The sequence below is a fragment of the Delphinus delphis genome, chromosome 9 (genome assembly GCF_949987515.2).
Source record: "Delphinus delphis chromosome 9, mDelDel1.2, whole genome shotgun sequence".
In the NCBI taxonomy this organism is placed as follows: domain Eukaryota; kingdom Metazoa; phylum Chordata; class Mammalia; order Artiodactyla; family Delphinidae; genus Delphinus; species Delphinus delphis.
Window position 1 is genome coordinate 94,507,169 of NC_082691.1, and position 19,362 is coordinate 94,526,530.

Genomic DNA, 19,362 nt, shown 5'->3' on the forward strand with positions numbered 1-19,362 from the left:
GTTTAAGGGAATATAAATCTCCTTTAGACTGAAAATACCCTGACCTCTCTTTTCCCATTCCCATCACCTGCTTGCCCTTGACTACAGTGGAGAGTGGAGGGAGCCCCCAGAGCAAAGAGTAACGGATGTGACTGCTGCCTGGCTGCGGCGGGCACTCCGGGTCGGCAGGGGTGGGGAGGACCAAGGAGAACTCAGTAAAGCAGGAACGGGCTCTCTGTGGATTTCTGCCTCTGTGACAGGGCCCTGTCAGGTCCCCCCGCCTCCTCGGGGAGGCTCTGCTGCTGTTCTCCTTCCCACCCACCCCCACCCCCCAACCAGCTTCCTCCCTGGAGGGCGGGGAGGCGGCTTCCAGTGTCTGATATTCAGTGTCAGGGCAAGGCTCGTGGACCACATCCTTCTCCAGCGTGAGGGTGGCGGCAGGGAGGGCAGGAGGCCTCAAGCCAAACTGTGCCAGGGACCCTCTGTTTGCTCTGCACTGGAGTGGGAGAGAGGCAGAGAAGGGACGTGATGCCTGTGAGGTGCTCCCCATGGAAACCTGGGTGTTCGTTTCCCGGGGGTGAGAAGAGACCGTCCGTGCTTGCTTGGATGCGGGGGGTTGGGGGGGTGGGGATTGGTGTAGCGTCACACACACACATTCCTCCCTCCCTTCCTCCAAGAGAAGGGAACGCCCAGGGGATCTCCAGGCTGCTCTGAAATCCCCACCTCCCACCCCTTAGGGCAGAGGCCCAGACAAACGGCTCCTGTTGGGAGCCCCGTTGTGGTGTGTTACCCAGGAGGGCGGTAAGAAGGCCGGGCTCCAGGGGAGGCAGGTGCAGGGGGAGGAGGCACTGGAGGGCGGGGCTGGAACTGGGAGGAAGCCAGGCCCAGCCAGTTGCTGAATGAGGCTGACATGGCAGCAGCTCTGCCCTCTCCCTTCTGCTAAAAATACCACCTTTCCAGACGGCCCTCCTCCCCTCTGTGCCTACGCCAGGCTTTGTCTGGCGGGTCAGTGGGGCGCAGAGCGGAGAAGGGCCTGATCTGGAAAACCGGGTTGACCTGAGGAGGCCTCCTCGGGGGTACAGTCTGAGAACAGGAAGCATGGTGCCCACCCTGCGGCCTCACGTGCACAGGGAGCTGAGACCCTGGGGGCCGGACTGGAGAAGGAGGAAAGCGATGCCGCCGGCAGCTTCATGCTCACTCCTGACCTCCTGGGAGACCAGCAAACCCTGGAGGGAAGGGAGGGAGTCCTTTGGCAGGTGCAGCCAGACTGCCAGGACCCGACCCAGCCCAGCTCTAACGGTCCATTCGTCTGGTTCTCCCTGCCCGGAGAGGTGACTAATGCTGGATTATGACTGGGGAGCCGCACAGATCTGGGCTTGTCGCCCTGTCCTACCACTCACTGTATGGCTTTCCGCAACTTGCTGCATTTTTCAGATAGGGATAAAGACAGTACATATCTTAGAAGGTTGAGAGAGAAGCCTGGGGAAGAACAGTGCTGTGCCTGGCACAAAGGAGATTTAAAAGAAATGACAGCTATGATGATGATCTCTCCCTGTGCGAGTGGACCACGCGGCCCCAGCATGTGTTTGCACGCGAGGAGACAGTCACCACTGGGGGCTCTGTCCTCTGCAGAGGAAGCTTGGTTGTACCAACCTGTCTGTAAAGGGCAGGTGGCCTCCCTGCCCCCTCGCCCGGGGCCGGGGTGCACTGGACCCTGAGTTCCGGGCTCTGATGCTAACTGTTGTCTGCCTGCTTCCCCGCAGACCTGCGTAGGATGACGGCCGGCTTCATGGGCATGGCGGTGGCCATCATCCTCTTCGGCTGGATCATCGGCGTGCTGGGCTGCTGCTGGGACCGAGGCCTTATGCAGTATGTGGCAGGGCTTCTCTTCCTCATGGGAGGTAAGACTTGGGGACTGCGGGATTGGGGGGGGGGCTCCTGGTTACTGGGATTCCGAGAGAATGGCTGGTGGGCGTGTGGGCGAAGGCCCAGGCTCGGCGGGGCCCTTTCATTCACTCAATCAGCGAACATGTTTTGAGCTCCTCTTAGCCACTCTCCACTGCTGGTCTTTGCACTCGGGCGTCTGCCCACCTGGTGTGGGAAAGACTGTGGCGATGGCGTTGAGCGAGGTGTCAGATCTGGGGCAAGTGAGAACCCACGTGATACTCGGGCGTTTTATGCACGTACTATACTTTGGGGTGGGCGGCAGGTGCTATCTGGGCAGTTTCCCCTTCAAAAGCGTACCTTTACCCTTGATTTATGGGTCTTAATGCCGCTCCGTTTCCCAACGAGGCTCTAAAGGTGGTAAGACGGGGCTAGACCTTCGTCACACGTCTCCCTTACCCTCTATTACTGTCAGGGCCATAGAACCGACTGCACCCTTATAAAGGGCTGTATATGAGCAGAACTGTGTAGCTATGAGGGAATAGGTTCCAGTCCACGGGAAGTAAAGGTTAATCCACTATCTGCACGTGCCTCTTTTCCCCTGAGGAGCTGAGATGTGCTTTTTGGTCTCCTGGTTTGAGTCTCAGTCTGAAGCCAAAGCTAACGGGCGGCATGCCCATCACAGTACACTCCTCGGGGAGAAGTGGCCCATCACAGTACACTCCTCGGGGAGAAGTGGGTGGATGACTTGCATGGAGTTAGGAAGAGGGGGAATTGGGCTTGGACAGAGGGAGTTAGAAATATGTGTGGGGAAAAAGGACAGTGAGTCCCATGCGTGGAAACCACCATCAGGTAGATGGTAGACACCACGTGAATGGCCCGACTCAGGGTCTCAGCAGGGGCAGGCGGTGGAGGGGTGGGTCTGGCTGGAGAAAGGAGGCGGCTATCCTTCTAGGTGGACGGAGAGATCTGGGGTTCAGTGAGTGAGCTGTGGGTTGGGAGAGGAGGAGAGTTGCAGGATTCCACCTCGTGCCTGACCGCTTATCCTTGTTCCCCCAAAGCACAGACACCCTGTGCCTCCCGGATCCTCTGCCGTCAGGGTCAGCTGCCCCTGCCCAGCACTGCCTCCCTGTGGGTCCCACAGCGGCACTTAGGGCAGAGGCTGGGGAGGGAGGGGCACGGTGGCTCCTTCACCCCTCCTTCCGGTCTCCCGCTGAGACGGGGGCCCCCAAAACCAGCCGCACCACCTTTTCTGCACCCGGGTGTCCTCCTCACTGAAGCGAGGGTCACACTTGGCCCGGGATTTCCATACTTGGTGTTAGCAGCACGGAGTCTTTTTTGTTTCCACCTTCCAGTCAGAATCTTCCGTGGACCCCAAAAAGTGAAAAGCTAAAAGTGGAGTGGCTGTGTTTGTAGTGAATGTTCTCTCTAAGACTCTTGTGGTTGTACAAAGATGGGCTCCAGTAAAACGGGGCTTTTCTAAGGCTCTAGAGAGGGCTCCCAGGGATCCGAGAAAAGCTGAGCAAACAGGCCTCGGGCAGAGCAGAAATCCAGGAGCCCTGGGAGCCGATACTCTTTCTCTTCCGAGGCGATCGTCATCCCCTGCACGTTCCCCTCGCCAGGCTGGCACTTGGCTCACATCCTTCCCAGGTGCTAAGTAAGCCTTCCAACTCTGACAGCTTCCAGAGAACGAGTGATGGGCCCAGTGATCCTCCCAGGCCAGGCCACACATCACTGTGACCTGAAGAGGGGGTGGTCCCTGAGACACTTCCCACTCACCTGAGACCCTGGGTAGGAACTCTCCCAGAAGAGGGTGTGGGGCAGACAGTGGGGGGCAGGAGGGTGCCTGGAAGCCCTGTCTCCCATTTGCTAAGGTACCGCCCAGGAGCCCTAGGGCTCTGGGGACGCCAGGAAAGCCCTTAGGCTGGACTGGGGACCTGAGGCCCCTCCCCACGGGGAATGAGTGAGGGTGTTGCTTCCCTTCTGCCTGGTTAGTGGTTCTTAATCACCACACAGTCGAATCACCTGCAGAACTTTTAAAAGTACTGATGCTAGGGCCTCACCCCAGACCGATCCAAGCCGAACTTCTGGGGGTGACGCTCAATAAGGGGTGAGAGCTGGGGGAATAGGTGACCTTTAAATTTCCCTCCAGCTCTGAAATGTTATGTTCTGGGGATGAATCCGTTGGGCAAGACCTCTCGTGATTTGTTTTCTTCCTTCCCCCGATGCCCCCCAGCCGCCCCATTTTATGACTACCTTAGGCAGCATCAGACAGGGAAGTGCTGTCACAGGGCTTCGATTATGACTGTGGAGGCCTGTCCGAGCCCTGATCACCGAGGGTCCCAGCTAAACCCACTTCCCCAGCACACGCACTCCCTTTCTTTTTTTTTTAATGGAAAAACCATAGTTCATAATAAAATGTTAGCGTCCAGAAGAACTCTGGGGAAGCTTGCTGTCCTAAGAGCTGTTTCTTCCTGACGGGAGTCTTGTCCTGGTTGGAGTGGGGGCATCCATCCACCATGGGGCTTGTGTCCATAGGTAGAACTGTCCTCTCCCCAGAGAGGCTGGGGAGGAAAGTGGTGTCCACACACCTCATGGGTACCGTCAGAGAGGCCCCAGTAGGAGAGGAAGAAGGACAAAGCCGCTAAGAGCTGACCCCTTGAACCCTGGTCTTTTGGGGAAGATAAAGCTCTACGCGGGGGAAGGCACCCTCTTCCTTTTCAAATTAGTGCCCTTTCCAAGGAGGCCCGACACAGCTTCAGGGGGTCCCAATGCCCAGGGCAGCTGCAGCCTGCTGACCCCATGAGTGTGGTTTAGTTGGAGGCTGGGAGGAAGCAGACTCAGTGTAGAGGCTGTGCCTCCCCCCATCCCCGCTCAGCACCGAGAGCTGCTGAGAGGTTGGGAGCCAAACCCCAAAATGAAGTCTTGTCCTGTAGAGCCCTGTGTGTCAGAGAGACATGTCAGCATCAACCCCTCCCAGAGCCCGACCGGTGCCTGCCCTCCAGGGCAGCCCCTCTAGGGCTGACCTTTGAAGGGCTTGGAGAGTCAGCTGCCTGTGACAGGAACCTCCTGAGCACAGCAGAGCAGTCACTCAAACTGTAGATATTTGTGACCGAAAGGCCCCACGGCCTTAGCTTTCACCCAGATTGGCATTTCAGGCACCCGGAACTGAGCACAGACTAGGGCCCAGGGGGTTAGACTGGGCAGCAAGTGAGAAAGGTGGTGGGCACCAGCTGTCTCAGTGCTGGCCGGGTGTGGGTGTGGTGAGCAGCTGGAAAAGGAGGGGTTGGCAAGAGTGGAAAAGGTGAATTTAAAGTCGGGAGTCTGAAGATGGAATTGCAGTTGACTGCAGATGAACCGGCCGAGGCCGCAATACAAACAGAAGAGTTCTCTTCACAACCTCTTCTCTGTTCCCACACGAAAGGAGGTGGCCCACACTGGGTGCTTCTCTTCTCGATTTAACTGTTTCCGGGGTTAAAGAGAGGGCACCCCACACCTCGTGAGATGACTAGCAACAAAGTGTTCAATTAACGCTCAGCCCAGAAGAGGCGCTTAGTTAAGTACGGCAGCTCTGTGGGGCCAGGAGGCTGCGGGTGGTGAGTGGGATCCAGTTTCCCCTTTGGCGTGGCCTCCAGGGGAGAATCTAGTCCAGACTGGCACAACGGCGTTTGGGTGCAACTGCCGGAAACAAGTGTCTGGATTCGTCATCAGTGAGATTCAGAAGCACAGGGACAGGATGACATGGGGGGCGGGGCCGTGTGGCAGGGAGCGTGTGACTCCTACGATTACTTGTAATTCACTCGCCGGGCGAACCTAGACCCACCTCGTGGGCACAGATCCACAAGATGGGTGTGAACATCCAACACCCGTGCCCCGCCCCTCAGCACCCGCTCACATGTCCTCGTCCTCCCACTCTTGGGAGGCATCCGTCACCTCTGCCGTGAGCTTTCACCTAGGCTAATGCTGGAGCCGCCTATCTAGACAATGGCACCGGGCAGTCAGCCCTTCACAGGGCAGTTGGCATAATATTTTTGAAACTATAAATCAGATATTCACTTATCTACCACTGCTCAAAAAGCTTACACTTGAACTTAAAATCCAAACTCCTTACCCTTCTTTAGAAGCTGTGTTAGTTAGCTTGGGCTGCTATAACAAAATACCAGACACTGGGCTGCTTAGAACAGAAGTTTATTTCTTGCTGTCCTGGAGTCTGGAAAGTCCAAGATCAAGGCACTGGCAGACTCGGTGTCTGGTGAGAACCTGCCTTCTGGGTCATAGATGTCATAGATGGTACCTTCTTGTGTGTTCTCATACGGTGGCAGGGCCAAGGGAACTCTCTGGGGCCTCTTTTATTTATTTTAAAGTTATTTATTTTTTGGCTGTGTTGGGTCTTTGTTGCCGTGTGCAGGCTTTCTTTAGTTGCGGCGAGTGGGGGCTACTCTGTTGCGGTGCGCGGGCTTCTCATTGCGGTGGTTTCTCTTGTTGTGGAGCACGGGCTCTAGGCACGCGGGCTTTAGTAGTTGCAGCACGCAGGCTCAGTAGTTGTGGCACGTGGGCCTTAGAGCACGTGGGCTTCAGTAGTTGTGGCACGCAGGCTCAGTAGTTGTGGCTCATGGGTTCTAGAGTGCAGGCTCAGTAGTTGTGGCTCACGGGCTTAGTTGCTCTGCGGCATGTGGGATCTTCCCGGACCAGGGCTTGAACCCGTGTCCCCTGAATTGGCAGGCAGGTTCCTAACCACTGCGTCACCAGGGAAGCCCTGGGGCCTCTTTTATAAGGTCACTAATGCCATTCACGGGGGCACCACCCTCATGACCTAATCACCTCCCAAAGGCCCCTCCATTTAATACCAATGTCTCGGGGGTTAGCATTTCAACATATGAATTTGGGGGCACGCAAACATTCAGTCCACGGTGGAAACCCTATGTAATCTGGCTCATTCTGCCTCCCCCACCTCCTTTCCTATTCCTTCCCCTATGCTCATGTCACTCCAGCCACACAGGCTGCCTCTCTCCCGGTACACGCACAGTTTTACTTCAAGGCCGTGCAGTGGCCTGATAGCTTTGCCCACCGTGCTTTCCCCGCCAATACCTCATGACTGGCTCCGCTTAGGATTCAGATTCCAACTGAAAAGTCACCCCCTCGGAGAGGGCTTCCTCAACCACCCAATTTAACAGAGCTACCCAGTTGCTCTCTACATTTTAATTAATTTTCTGCAGCACACCCACTACTTTATGACATGTTTATTGTTGTTGTGTTTTGGTTGCTTTTTTTTTTTTTTAAAGCAGCTTAAAACAAACATTTGTTACGTCACAGTTTCCATGAATCAGAATTCCAGGCAGGCTTAACTGGGTTCTCTGCTCAGGGTCTCACAAAACTGCAGTCCAGGTATCATCTAGCACTGGGGTCTCGTCTGAGGCCGGGATCCTCTTCCAAGATCATGATGCCGTTGGCAGAATTCGTTCCCTGCAGCTGTAGGACTCAGGGAAGCTTGCTTACGCAAAGCCAGCAGGAGAAGAGGGTCTCTGACTTCCTCCATCTCTGACCTCCAGATTCTTTTTTTTAAATCGACTTTCTTTTTTGGAACAGTTTTAGGTTTACAGAAAAACTGAGCAGATGGTACAGAGAATTCCCATATTACCCTTTGCCCTTGCACACAGTTTTCCCTATTATTAACATCTTACATTAGTACAGTACATTTATTGCAATTCATGAATAAATATTGGTACATTGTTATTAATTAGTGTCCGTAGTTATTTAGCTTCTGAGTTTTACCTGATATCCTTTTTCTGTTCCTGGACCATCCAGGATCCCCCGTTACATTTAGTTGTCATGTTTCCTCGGTCTCCTCTTTCTGTGACACTTTCTCAGACTTTCCTTGTTTTTAGTGACCTTGACAGTTGAGTACTTGAAGAGTACTGGCCATCCATACTGTAGGATGCTCCTCTGTGGGAACTTGTCTGATGTTCTTCTCGTGATTAGACTGGGTTATGGGTTTGGAGAGGCAGATCACACAGGTAAGGTGCCATGTTCATCACGTCATTTCAAGGATACATACTATCACCATGACCTCTGACTGTGGCTACTACCCTTCATCCCCTGGCTGAAGGAGTATGTGTCAAGTTTCTCTACTGTAACGTTACTCTTTTTGCCCCTGTTTCCATACTGTCCTCTTTGGAAGGAAGTCGCTAGGCACAGCCCACACCTAAGGAGTCGGGGGTTACGTTTCTCCTCCTTTAGGGTAGAGCAGCTACATAAATTATTTGGAATTCTTCTGCACAGGAGATTCGTCTCTTCTTCCCTGTTTATTAATTGATTCAATCATTTATTTATATCAGTGTGGACTCGTGAATGTTTATTTTATACTTCGGGTCATAATTCAATACTGTATTTGTTGTCCAGTTCTGGCTTTGGCCACTGGGAGCTCTTTTGGTTGGCCCCTGTCCCCCTTTGGTGGACTCTTATCAATGTGGGGTTTTGCTTTTGCTTTTTTGTGAGTACTTCCTTAGTTTGGGGCACTACAAGGTGTTCCAGGCTCATCTCGTGTATTTCCTGCCCTACTCTTAGAACCGGCCACTTCTTCTAGGAACCTGGTTCCTTTTATTGGAGAATGGTATTAGAAACCGAGATCTGGACACTAGGTGTCTGCAGTGTTTCTAACATTTGGTATGTTTTCATTGCCTCCCACCACCAACATAGATATCAGCTCCATGAGCTCCAGAACTTTGCCTTATTCTCCAAGGCACCCCCTGTGTCTGGAACAGTGTCTGCAGCCTCAAATATCTGTTGAATTCATGTATCAGAAAAGGGAATTATGTACAACAGAGGAAGTGTTTTGTTTTTTCTTGATAGAGCAGCAGTCCTTCAAGAAATTAGCCTGTCTTCTGTTCTTGGTCTGAGCGCTTCTTCCATGGGGCTCCTTATTCTCTTTTCATCTTTATTTGAATAGTCCTGGGGTCTGTCCCAAATTCCTTTTGGATGTAGGGTATGAATTATACATGACCTCATGAAGAACGTTCTGCCTTTAATTTGGACTCCTAGAATGTTAGAAATGGCAGGGGCCTTAGAGACCATCCAGTTCAACCTTCTTGTGTTTCCAGATAAGAGTAGTTGTGTCAGTTGTCCGAGGTCATCCAGTCTAGTGAGTGGCAGAACTGGAGCCAGAGCCCAGCCCATGACAGCAGCCTGGATCCTCATAGCCCATCCTGCTGCCTCTGCTTTCAGCTCCCCGTGATGGAGATCCCCCTGACCCCCTGCACCACACACGTCTTCCCACGCTAGCATACCTCCAATTCTGTGCTTCTAAGCAGGTGCCAGTCCCAGAATCTTGCTCTATTCCCTTTCTGTTCCTCCCTTCTCAAAGCACGAAGGGACATATGGAGGAGACAGCGGCCAGAATTGAGGGCACAGGTGGTAAGGTCCTTTTCCTCCCACCTGTGATCAGTGTAACATTTTCTACCTTCCCAGTCAGTCAGGAGAGCAAAGAGAGTGCCCCAAAGAAGCTCAAGCTATCCACTTGGAGTGATTGCAGTCATTTGCAAACCAGTGATGCCAAATGGCTCCCCCTCCGCCAGGCTCACCAGAGAGCAGTTCAGCTGTGTGCTGAACCCCCAGATACCCCTCTTCTGGTAGACAAAGACCTTGATAAAGGCCCAGCGATTATGAAAACTTACAAACCTAAAATGAAAAGGCCAAGGCATGGATGTCTTGACTGGGTGACTGTTTCTTCCAGGCAGTAGAGTGATTTTAGGGATGCTGTAAAGTAGGGCAACATCCATCAGCTTCTCCTTACCGTCCTTCCGAGCTCCAGCAGTGCTCAGTGACTAGGGCTGCATTTCTGAAGGTCCAGTAGGGACTGTGCCTCGAAATTCATGACTCGTGGGTAAGAGTCATGTGGGCAACCACCTAAGTTAGATACTATTCTAGGGAGGGAAGGTAGAATCAGTAAGCCAATGACTTAACATGATGCAAGCTTAGAAGAAACCCTCAGTAAATCATAGCTATTACTATTATATGTAAATGGTAGTAAAGTGGTAGTGAGTATTACCAAGTGAAATCCATTCCAATAGGCAGAAGAGAGCCCATAATCTATCATGACCAAACGAGGGCATAAAGCCCGTCTACCTACCCCGCTAAACGGCTTTTATAGTTTCATGTGGGATTTCACTAGAACATCACAGCTCTTCTCTTGACTTTTTTGTCTCACAGTCTTTCTTTCAAAATCCTAAGCGGAAATTCACAGACTACTTCCGGCCCTGGGGTATGTCTCGCCCTTTGGAAGGTGCATGTTTGAATATGTATTAGCATTTGATAATTACATTCAAAACAAAGACCTTTGGGGGAGGAGACACATCGTCAGGAGGAATAGGAAATAACATCCATGCTTGCCTAATGTAGAACCAGTGGCCAGGACCGATCACTCCAGCAACCCGGACAGCAGGGGTGGGGCTTCATTTCTGTCTTAAGAGCCGAAATAGACCTCAAAGCGGTTTCGCCCTTGCCACCCAGTGGGACCTGCCTCTGTTATAGATTTGCACTTTGGAGGAAAATAGTAAGCAGCCCTGGCCCAATGTGGTCAGTGAAGGCCATGCCAGAATGACTTATAACCTGTCCACCAAACACTCAACAAAGCCACACTGCTTACATATTCTCCAGGGCAGAGGCTATGACAGAGCAGACTCTGGAAAGAAATGGAAGGTGGGGGGAGGGTGGTCGGTGGTTTGGGAAGAACCAACTCTCGTCTCAGATGTCCCTGCCCACACTTGCCCTGAGCCACCTTCCATTCCCTGCTACCTGACTGGGGGTTAAAGTCCTTCTTCAGGAAGTAGAATCATCCAGCTAAAAGGGAGAGTTACGGTTTTATCATGGAGAACCTGTCGAGGACCAAAGGAGTCTTGGACTAGCCCTGTGACACTGGGAATGTTACTTAACTGCCTTTCATGTGTTGCTTCAATTTTCTCACCTGTAACACAGGACTAATAATAGTACCCACTTGAGACCTAGTAGTGAAAATTATAGTTCACTCATGTAAAAGGATGAGAACAATGCCTGCTAATGTTCTCAATAAATTTCTCGATGTTATTATTTTTACTACTGAGATGCTTCTTTTTTTAAACAACCACCTTCAGGGACACTTTAAGCAGCCCCGTACCACGACCACCAACACCACGCAGACACACACGCTACGGGGTGATGAAGACGGAATTGCTCGAACAGATATTGTTTCTCTGGCTAATCGCCACCCTACCCATTCATTCATTCATCCATTCATTCAATATTGATAGCCTATTAGGTTCCAGACACTGTTTAAGCACTTGGGCTATAGTAGGGAATAGAATCAAGTCCTCACGAAGCTTACATTCTAGCTGGAGAAACAGACAAGAAGCAAGTATCATAAACACATGATCTGATGTCAGGGGATGAGAACTATAGAGAAAAATTAAGCTAGGCGGAAGATAGGGAGTTCTGGGGGGCCTTATTGTAGATGAGGGACCACTGGGTGGGCACGGAGGCCTCTCAGAAGTGGTAACAGTGAACAGAGGCTTGAATGAAGGGAGGTGGTGAGCTGTGGGAGGACTCGGGCAAGATGAGTCCCTGCAGAAAGAACAGCAAACGCAGGGGACCTGGGATGGGAATGAGCTTGTTGAGTCTGAAGAAGTTGCGCAACAGGAAGCTTGTGACAGGAGCAGAGTGAGATGGCGGTATGCCCGAAGCTGGGTAGATTGCGTAGGGCCTTGGAGGCCATGGGCTGGGTTCGACTGATTCTGCCCTGCCCTCTCTCTGTTTCCACATTGCTCTGGGGTTCTCCCCTGGGTGATCCTTTGATATCGTGTGGCTTTTATCAGCCGTCTGGCTCCCTTCAGGGGTACCTATAGCTGGGGCTTCTTCAACCTGCCATGCCCAGTTCCAGTGAGTGAGGGCATGGTATCTATGCCTGGGGTGGCCGGGTCAGGGTAGGGGGACTGCCACGCGCCCCCTGAAGGTGTTGCATTGCCACACACCCGGTAGCATCCTTCCCCTCCAGTCAAGACCAGCAACATAATTGGTGGGGCCCAGTGTAAAATGAAAACTTGGACTCCTCATTCAAACATTATTAAGAATTTCAGGGGGACAACAGCAGAGCCTTAGAGTAAGCACACGGCTGCTCAGGTGGCATGCCCATGAAGCCGCCTCTGCCTCCAGAATCGTTCCACACCCAGACTCCCCGATCCCAGGGCACCACAGCCTTTTGCCACAGGGGCTCGCGGAGAGCTTGAGAACTCAGGTCTTCTCCCTATTCTGCATGCAGCTCTCCTTCTCCCTAACTCAGGCTGAGTCTGCTGTGTTTAAAATCACCCCTCGTCTTGGATGACTGAATAATCACATAGAACGTGTGTTCCCGCCTGCCTCAGGTCAAAAGCTGGCTCCGCAGACATTGCCAGCACAACCCGCTAATAAGACTAGACTGAGTTCATCGCTTACTGCCATCAGGGAGAACAGCAGCTTCCAAAACTGGTGGGGTCTGAGAGGGGGCAGGTTAAGGGTGGGAGTTATTGAGAATTGGAACCTTGGTTTAAGCCCTTTGTTTCTATGCAGGTCTTTGATTAAGACTGGGTGAGAATACTGAGATTATCCAAGGTCGATGGAAACAGCAGGACCGAAGAAGTCTTAGAGCTCACACTGTCTCCTCATGCTCTCAATGGGCGAGTTGATGGCTCTCGCAGGAAGTTCCTGTAATGCAGTCAAACCACTTGCGTGGGCAGGGCAGACCCAGAAGTGTAAAGGTGTAAAGGAGGGAATAGCAGAGTTAGGTTACTATAGATGGTAAGTTATGGTTATGGTTCTGCGTCTAGGCTGGGTGTGAGTGGGTGATTTGGTGTCCACTCAGGATGAGTGATTTCTCCACAGCCTCGGTGCATTCCTGGCTGGCCTGTCTCCACCAGGACAGATACGCTCAGACATAGTCGAGACTCAGGCTGGGCTGCTGACAACCTGAGGTCTCCTCCTGTCTTTCCTAGAAATACTAACATCGCTGCCCTAAGTTGGGGCCTCTTGCTTCCGGACAGTAGACTATCGGCAAGAATGGGATGGGGAAGGGCAGCCAGGAGAAGGGAGAGGGGGCAGGGTAGCCAGAAGCCCATCTCCGTTCTTGGAGTGGTTGTTGAGAAAACAGATTTCTCCAACAGCCTTTTCACCGGAAACAGAAAGACCCAGACGGTGGTGGTGACTCCACAGTGCTTGACTGCCATGGAAACTTAGGTAATTTCTAAAGCACCTTCAAAATCCTCCCTCCCTGTGGCTCTTCTAGGATGTCCTTACAGAGGTGAGCAAGCTTCAGAAGAAAGGAACTTGTTTGGCAAGTTCTTGGCCTCTTGAAACAAGTCATACATCAAAGAAAAACGCTCATTCCTGAAGTAAATGCAGAGACCCCTCCGATGGGGCTTAAAACCTGCTCCTGGGGGCTTCCCTGGTGGCGCAGTGGTTGAGGGTCCGCCTGCCGATGCAGGGGACGCGGGTTCGTGCCCCGGTCCAGGAGGATCCTACATGCCGCGGAGCGGCTGGGCCCGTGAGCCATGGCCACTGAGCCTGCGCATCCGGAGCCTGTGCTCTGCAACGGGAGAGGCCACAACAGTGAGAGGCCCGCGTACCGCAAAAAAACAAAAAAAGCTGCTCCTGGGAAAAACTTAAGAGGGAGGAGCTGGTGGAAGTGAGGAGGAATTGCCTCTCTCCTGCCCTGGGGGCAGAGAGGAGTCTGAGGAAGGGGAAAAGTGGCATCAGAAATAGGCACGCCCAGGGAAGGGGAACAGGGGGTTCTGCTCTCAAGAGGCTCCTGTCACCCTCACTCCTTGGACGGCTGGGATGTGCTGTGTGTCCAGGGACTGAAGCCAGGGTACTCGACACCAAGGAAAATGGCCCAGACCAGACACAAGGGCCCCCTGGATAGACTCAGAGGACATCACCAGCAGATGAGTTGGGGTATGTGCACGGGCGCAGGGCCCCAGCTCCCCCTGGGGACCAGAGAGCTGATTTGGAGAGGCAGCCCAGATCAGAGAGCGGGGGTGAGGGAGGGTGGGCAGCCGGCCCCCACAGTGTGCAGTCAAGCACACCCTGGGCCCAGGTCTGCCCCCCACCCCGCCCCTGGACCTCATTGTGGACGATGCCCACTGTGGGCAGAGGTAGAGAGGCGCTTAGCAAGCCTGTACCGATTGCTGTGTACACCATCCGGGGTCTGGTGGTGATGGCCTTGAAGGCCTAGGTGCTGGTGGGGAATGATTCTGGGGAGACCTTAAAGCATTACAGCCCCAGAGGTGTACGTGAATTCTGCTCTCGTGGACGTGCCTCTTCATCCCAATAGAATTTGGGCTTTTGGGACAAATGGGGAGTCACTTGCATTTTACCTCCCGGTATAAAATAATTAGAGAATGAGTGCCTGTGTAGAGCTGTTCTTTCCCTGACATTCTAGAAGTCTCCTGATTTCAAATACACTTAACCTCTTATTAGATCATGTCTCATTCCATGTGCCTTGATTTGGGGTTTGAAAACTACACTCACCCTATCTGTAGAAGCCATCAGAACATCTAGGATGTCCAAGACGTGGCTGTGAGAGACAAGAGCCCATCCCCACGTTAGTAAACCATTAGAATCTGCCCAATGCTTATAATTTACTCAATAAACAGCCGGTTAAGTACCGGCCAAGTACTAGGTGGTCGGAGGATAAAATAAAATAAAACTCGTCGCTGCCTCGGTGTTGCCCACAATCTTAGAGGAGAGTCAGACACCTCGACCAATTAGCGTGATAAATGAGCCGTTTTCCTTTTAATGACTGACACCTTTAAAATGCAAGATATTAAAAACAAAAGAATTCCGTGTCATTGCAGCAGTCGGGAGGATGAGGATGTCTTCAATCTACCTGTCTACCATTCCTGGGGAAGGAAGGTGCTGTTCATCCAGAAAGGATTTTAAAAGGGTCAATTACGATTTAGCTGACAGTTTTTAGTTCACAGAGCTCCAAAGGGGGGGGTAAGGGCGTATTTGACCTTCACACCCCCTGAGAAGGCAGGTGGAAGAGGCAGGCAGGAAGGTAAGAGCTCACTTTTTGGAGTATCAATGCTGTGTCAATGGTAGATGCTCTTCAAACGGTATTTCCTTTCATCTTCCCAGCAGCCCTTAAGGTCGCCATTACCACCCTGATTTTGTGGATAATGAACTAGACCCAGAGAGCCATGAAACAAGCTTAGAGTCATGCAGTTAAGTAAATGGTGGAGCCTTAATCTAAGGCCTTCAGATTAACCCCCGACCCCTTTCTTCTCTGTTCCTAGAAACTGTGGGAGGAAAGAGAAAAGGGTACTGGGCAAGGCCACCTGGGATAAAGAAGGAGGCGTGAGAACCGAACCAGAAGTCAGATGCAGGCTTACCCACCAGCTTCCGTTAGTATTCGTAGGCCAGAGGGGTCCGCCTCTGCCCCCACCAGCAAGGGGCAGGTAGATGTCTCTTTGGGGCAGGACAGGAGGAAGACAGGCAGAGAAGACACAGAGGGGCCACCTCTCCTACATTAGGTCTAGATGTGTGGAGATCAACCCTGGAGTCAGGTCTGAATCTAAGCTCTACAGACTTAGGCAAATGTAGCCTTTATATACCTCAGTTTCACCAGCTGTAAAATAGTACCTACCTTGTAGGGTTGTCGCGGGAATTAAATAAGCCAAGATGGGTAACATGCTTAGTACCGTGCCAGGCACGGAATGAGCACTTACTACATTCTCGTTCATGGGTGCTCCGTTTATCACTGGCTATTCCCTCCTTTGCAGTTCCTAGCTCTTGCTTAGAAAGTTTAAGTACCTTGCCCGAGGTCACATAGTTCCCAGATCAACTCAAATCTATTTAACTCTGAAGACTGGGTTTTTAATCACCAGGCAGCGGTATCTCCCAAATAATAATGAACTTGCTGACATCTTTATGAATCTCAAGCAGCTTCGTGACCTGATAGGGTAAGAGACGACCCCACACGGACGTGTCATCGTAGTGGACAAATGGCATTGTTCTCGGGGTGGCAGAGAACATGAGGCTGATTCTGTTCAAGGAGTGTTTCCTAGAGAAATGGGAAAATGAGGACCTTATCTTTCCACATGCTCTGAGACAAAAGACGAAGCTTGCGACTCGTGTAGCAAAAAGAATAATCCTTACTTATTACTTCTGTGGCTCGGCTACCAACCCACTTCGCCTCTTGAAGTCTGGATTCTGTTCCCACCACGTCACAGAAGCTGCTTGGAGACCTGCTAACTTCCGGCTGCTCACCTGTCCTTGAACCCTCTCTTCCTGAGCTCCCTCAGATTTACCTATCTCCATCTTTCCTGAAACTCTCATCACTTGTCTTCCATGATAATACACTCATGATTTTTGCTTTTCTCTGTGCCCTTCGATTTTCTTTGCTCTTGTCTCCACCTGTAGATATGGTCTTCAATACTCTTCTTTTTCCCTATAAACATGCCCCCCTTGTCAACAACACCTACCTTCACAGTGATCACTGTCTCTGCACAGATGAGTCTGGAACCTGTGCATGGAACAGTCTTTTCTGAGCTCCAGCCTCATGTTTTTCATTGTTCACTAGACATCTCCCCCTTCTGGAACCTCAAGCATGCCTTGAACTAGGCTTGTCCTTTCTCTACATACATGTGCTTTATGTTTTTTGCATACATACCAAACACCTGGCTTACTCTGGACACCATCCTTTCCCTTCCCCCAATGAAATGAGCTGCGTTTCTTGACTTCCTCAGCACGTGTGTCTGTCAGTTACCCCTGGATCATTTTTCACTTTTCCAGTTTCATCCCACACCTTTCCATCAATTATCAACATCTGCTAATATTCCCTTTGCAATAATCTTTGGGGCCCATTCACTTGTTTCCAACCCCTGAGCAGCACGTGGGCCTCTATTACTATTGTAGAGCCCCTAGTGGAACTCTCTGTCCCACCACTTAGTTGCTAACCTTTGAGCCTCTATTTTCTCATCTGTAAAATTGAGATGTTGCTGTAAAGATGAAATAATACATAGGAAAAACATCTGGCCGAGGATAAACATTCCTTAAGTATTCACTTCCCTGCTTTCCACTAAATTCCATCTTTGCACCATACCACCTTTCTAAAATACACTTATTACCATGTCATTTGTCTGATGAGAAACATTCTGTGGTTCCGTATGGTCTGTAAAAGCCCATGTCCCTGGCCTGGAGCTTAATGTCGGCCACAGTCCCATCTTCAGCCGTACATCCTGTGTTCCCTCCCCTTCAGACCACCTGTCATTGTCTGCCACCATGCCACCTTTCTCTGCCTGTTGAAGCCCTGTGCTTTCCTCAAGGTTCAATTTATAGTCAGTGTCTTCCAGAAACCTTTCTGAATCAGCTTAACTAAAACCAGACTCTTCCTCTGGACTCAGACATCCCTTTGTAACATTTTGATGGTACTTACCTCATTGTGAAGACCTTGGAGAGCAGAAATCTAGATCACTTCCTGCCTCCCCTCTGGGTCAAAGCCTCTGTGGTGGCAGGGGGCCTCCTTCTTGCTGACTTTGCCAGTTGTCATTTTGCTCTTTTCTATTTTTAAACCTTAATATGGGGATTTCCCCAGTGGTCCACTGGTTAAGGCTTTGCAGTTCCACCACAGGGAGTTTGATCCCTGGTCAGGGAACTAAGATCCCACACGCCACGTGATGTGGCCAAAAATTTTTTTTCAAAGATTAAAAAAAACAAAACCAACCTTAATATGGCTTCTGGTAACTGACTTACTGGACTTGGGTCCTCTCTGCTAAAGTAAGATCAATTAAAGTCATTACTTTCTTCCTCCAATGATCCTTAAAGTATTTGGAGACAATCCTATTGCACTTGCTAATTATTTGCTTTACAAACTAAATTCAACTCAATAAACATTGATTGGTGCCCACTGTTTGCTAGGCATTGTGCTAGTACCCAGGACACACATGGTCCCTGCCTTAAGGACACCCAGGCAGAGTGATCGGTGCTGTAACAGAGGGGACTGTGGGTGCAGCAGAGAAAGGGAGCGTCTCTCTGCTGGGTATCAGGAGCAGCCTCGCAGGGGAGCTTATGATTGAGGCTAAAGGGAGAATTGAGTAAACTTGCCTGGTTCTTATTGTTGCCCCTTAAAGGCCTTTTAATGTTCGTTTATCCAATGAAACTGCTCCTAGACTTGGAGTTGGCCACTCTTCAGAAGAAGCATGCCAAGTCCTTATTTATTCATTCTCGTTTAGGATTTCACATGTCATTAATACATATCTGTTTTTATACATCTCTGTGTAACTAAACTCTATTGTGAATGAGGAAAAAAATCCATTTCATCTTTTATTTTATTTTTTTTTATTTTTCCAAAACCCATCTTTAATATTTTACATTATTTGCCAGTGATCCCTGATTTCAAATATTTTCCCCCATGTACACTCACTTCATTTTTTTTCTTTTTTTTTAATTTTTAAATTTTATTTTATTTATTTTTTTTATACAGCAGGTCCTTATTAGTCATCAATTTTATACACATCAGTGTATACATGTCAATCCCAATCTCCCAATTCATCACACCACCATTCCCACAACCCCGCAGTTTTCCCGCCTTGGTGTCCATATGTTTGTTCTCTACATCTGTGTCTCAACTTCTGCCCTGAAAACTGGTTCATCTGTACCATTTTTCTAGGTTCCACATACAAGCGTTAATATACGATATTTCTTTTTCTCTTTCTGACTTACTTCACTCTGTATGACAGTCTCTAGATCCATCCACGTCTCAACAAATGACCCAGTTTCGCTCCTTTTTTATGGCTGAGCAATATTCCATTGTATATATGTGCCAAATCTTCTTTATCCATTTCATCTGTCGATGGGCATTTAGGTTGCTTCCATGACCTGGCTATTGTAAATAGTGCTGCAATGAACATTGGGGTGCATGTGTCTTTTTGAATTGTGCTTTTCTCTGGGTACATGCCCAGTAGTGGGATTGCTGGATCATATGGTAATTCTATTTTTAGTTTTTTAGGGAACCTCCATACTGTTCTCCATAGTGGCTGTATCAATTTACATTCCCACCAACAGTGCAGGAGGGTTCCCTTTTCTCCACACCCTCTCCCTCAGCATTTGTTGTTTGTAGATTTTCTGATGATGCCCATTCTAACTGGTATGAGGTGATACCCCATTGTAGTTTTGATTTGCATTTCTCTAATAATTAGGGATGTTGAGCAGCTTTTCATGTGCTTCTTGGCCATCTGTATGTCTTTTTTGGAGAAATGTCTATTTAGGTCTTCTGCCCATTTTTTGATTGGGTTGTTTTTTCTTGACATAGAAACTGTTTGTATATATTGGAGATTAATCAATCCTTTGTCCGTTGATTCATTTGCAAATATTTTCTCCCATTCTAAGGGTTGTCTTTTCATCTTGTTTATGGTTTCCTTTGCTGTGCAAAAGCTTTGAAGTTTCATTAGGTCCCATTTGTTTATTTTTGTTTTTATTTCCATTACTCTAGAAGGTGGA

General features: G+C 50.2%; 1 protein-coding gene across 1 annotated transcript in view; it reads left to right on the plus strand.

Moving 5' to 3' along the window:
- Positions 1-19,362, plus strand: part of TMEM178B (transmembrane protein 178B) — a 360,164-nt gene that overhangs the window by 322,771 nt on the left and 18,031 nt on the right. The window contains exon 3 of the mRNA XM_060020026.1: positions 1,743-1,880. Within this exon, the coding sequence (XP_059876009.1) occupies positions 1,743-1,880 (138 nt within the window). The remainder of the gene's footprint in view (positions 1-1,742; positions 1,881-19,362) is intronic.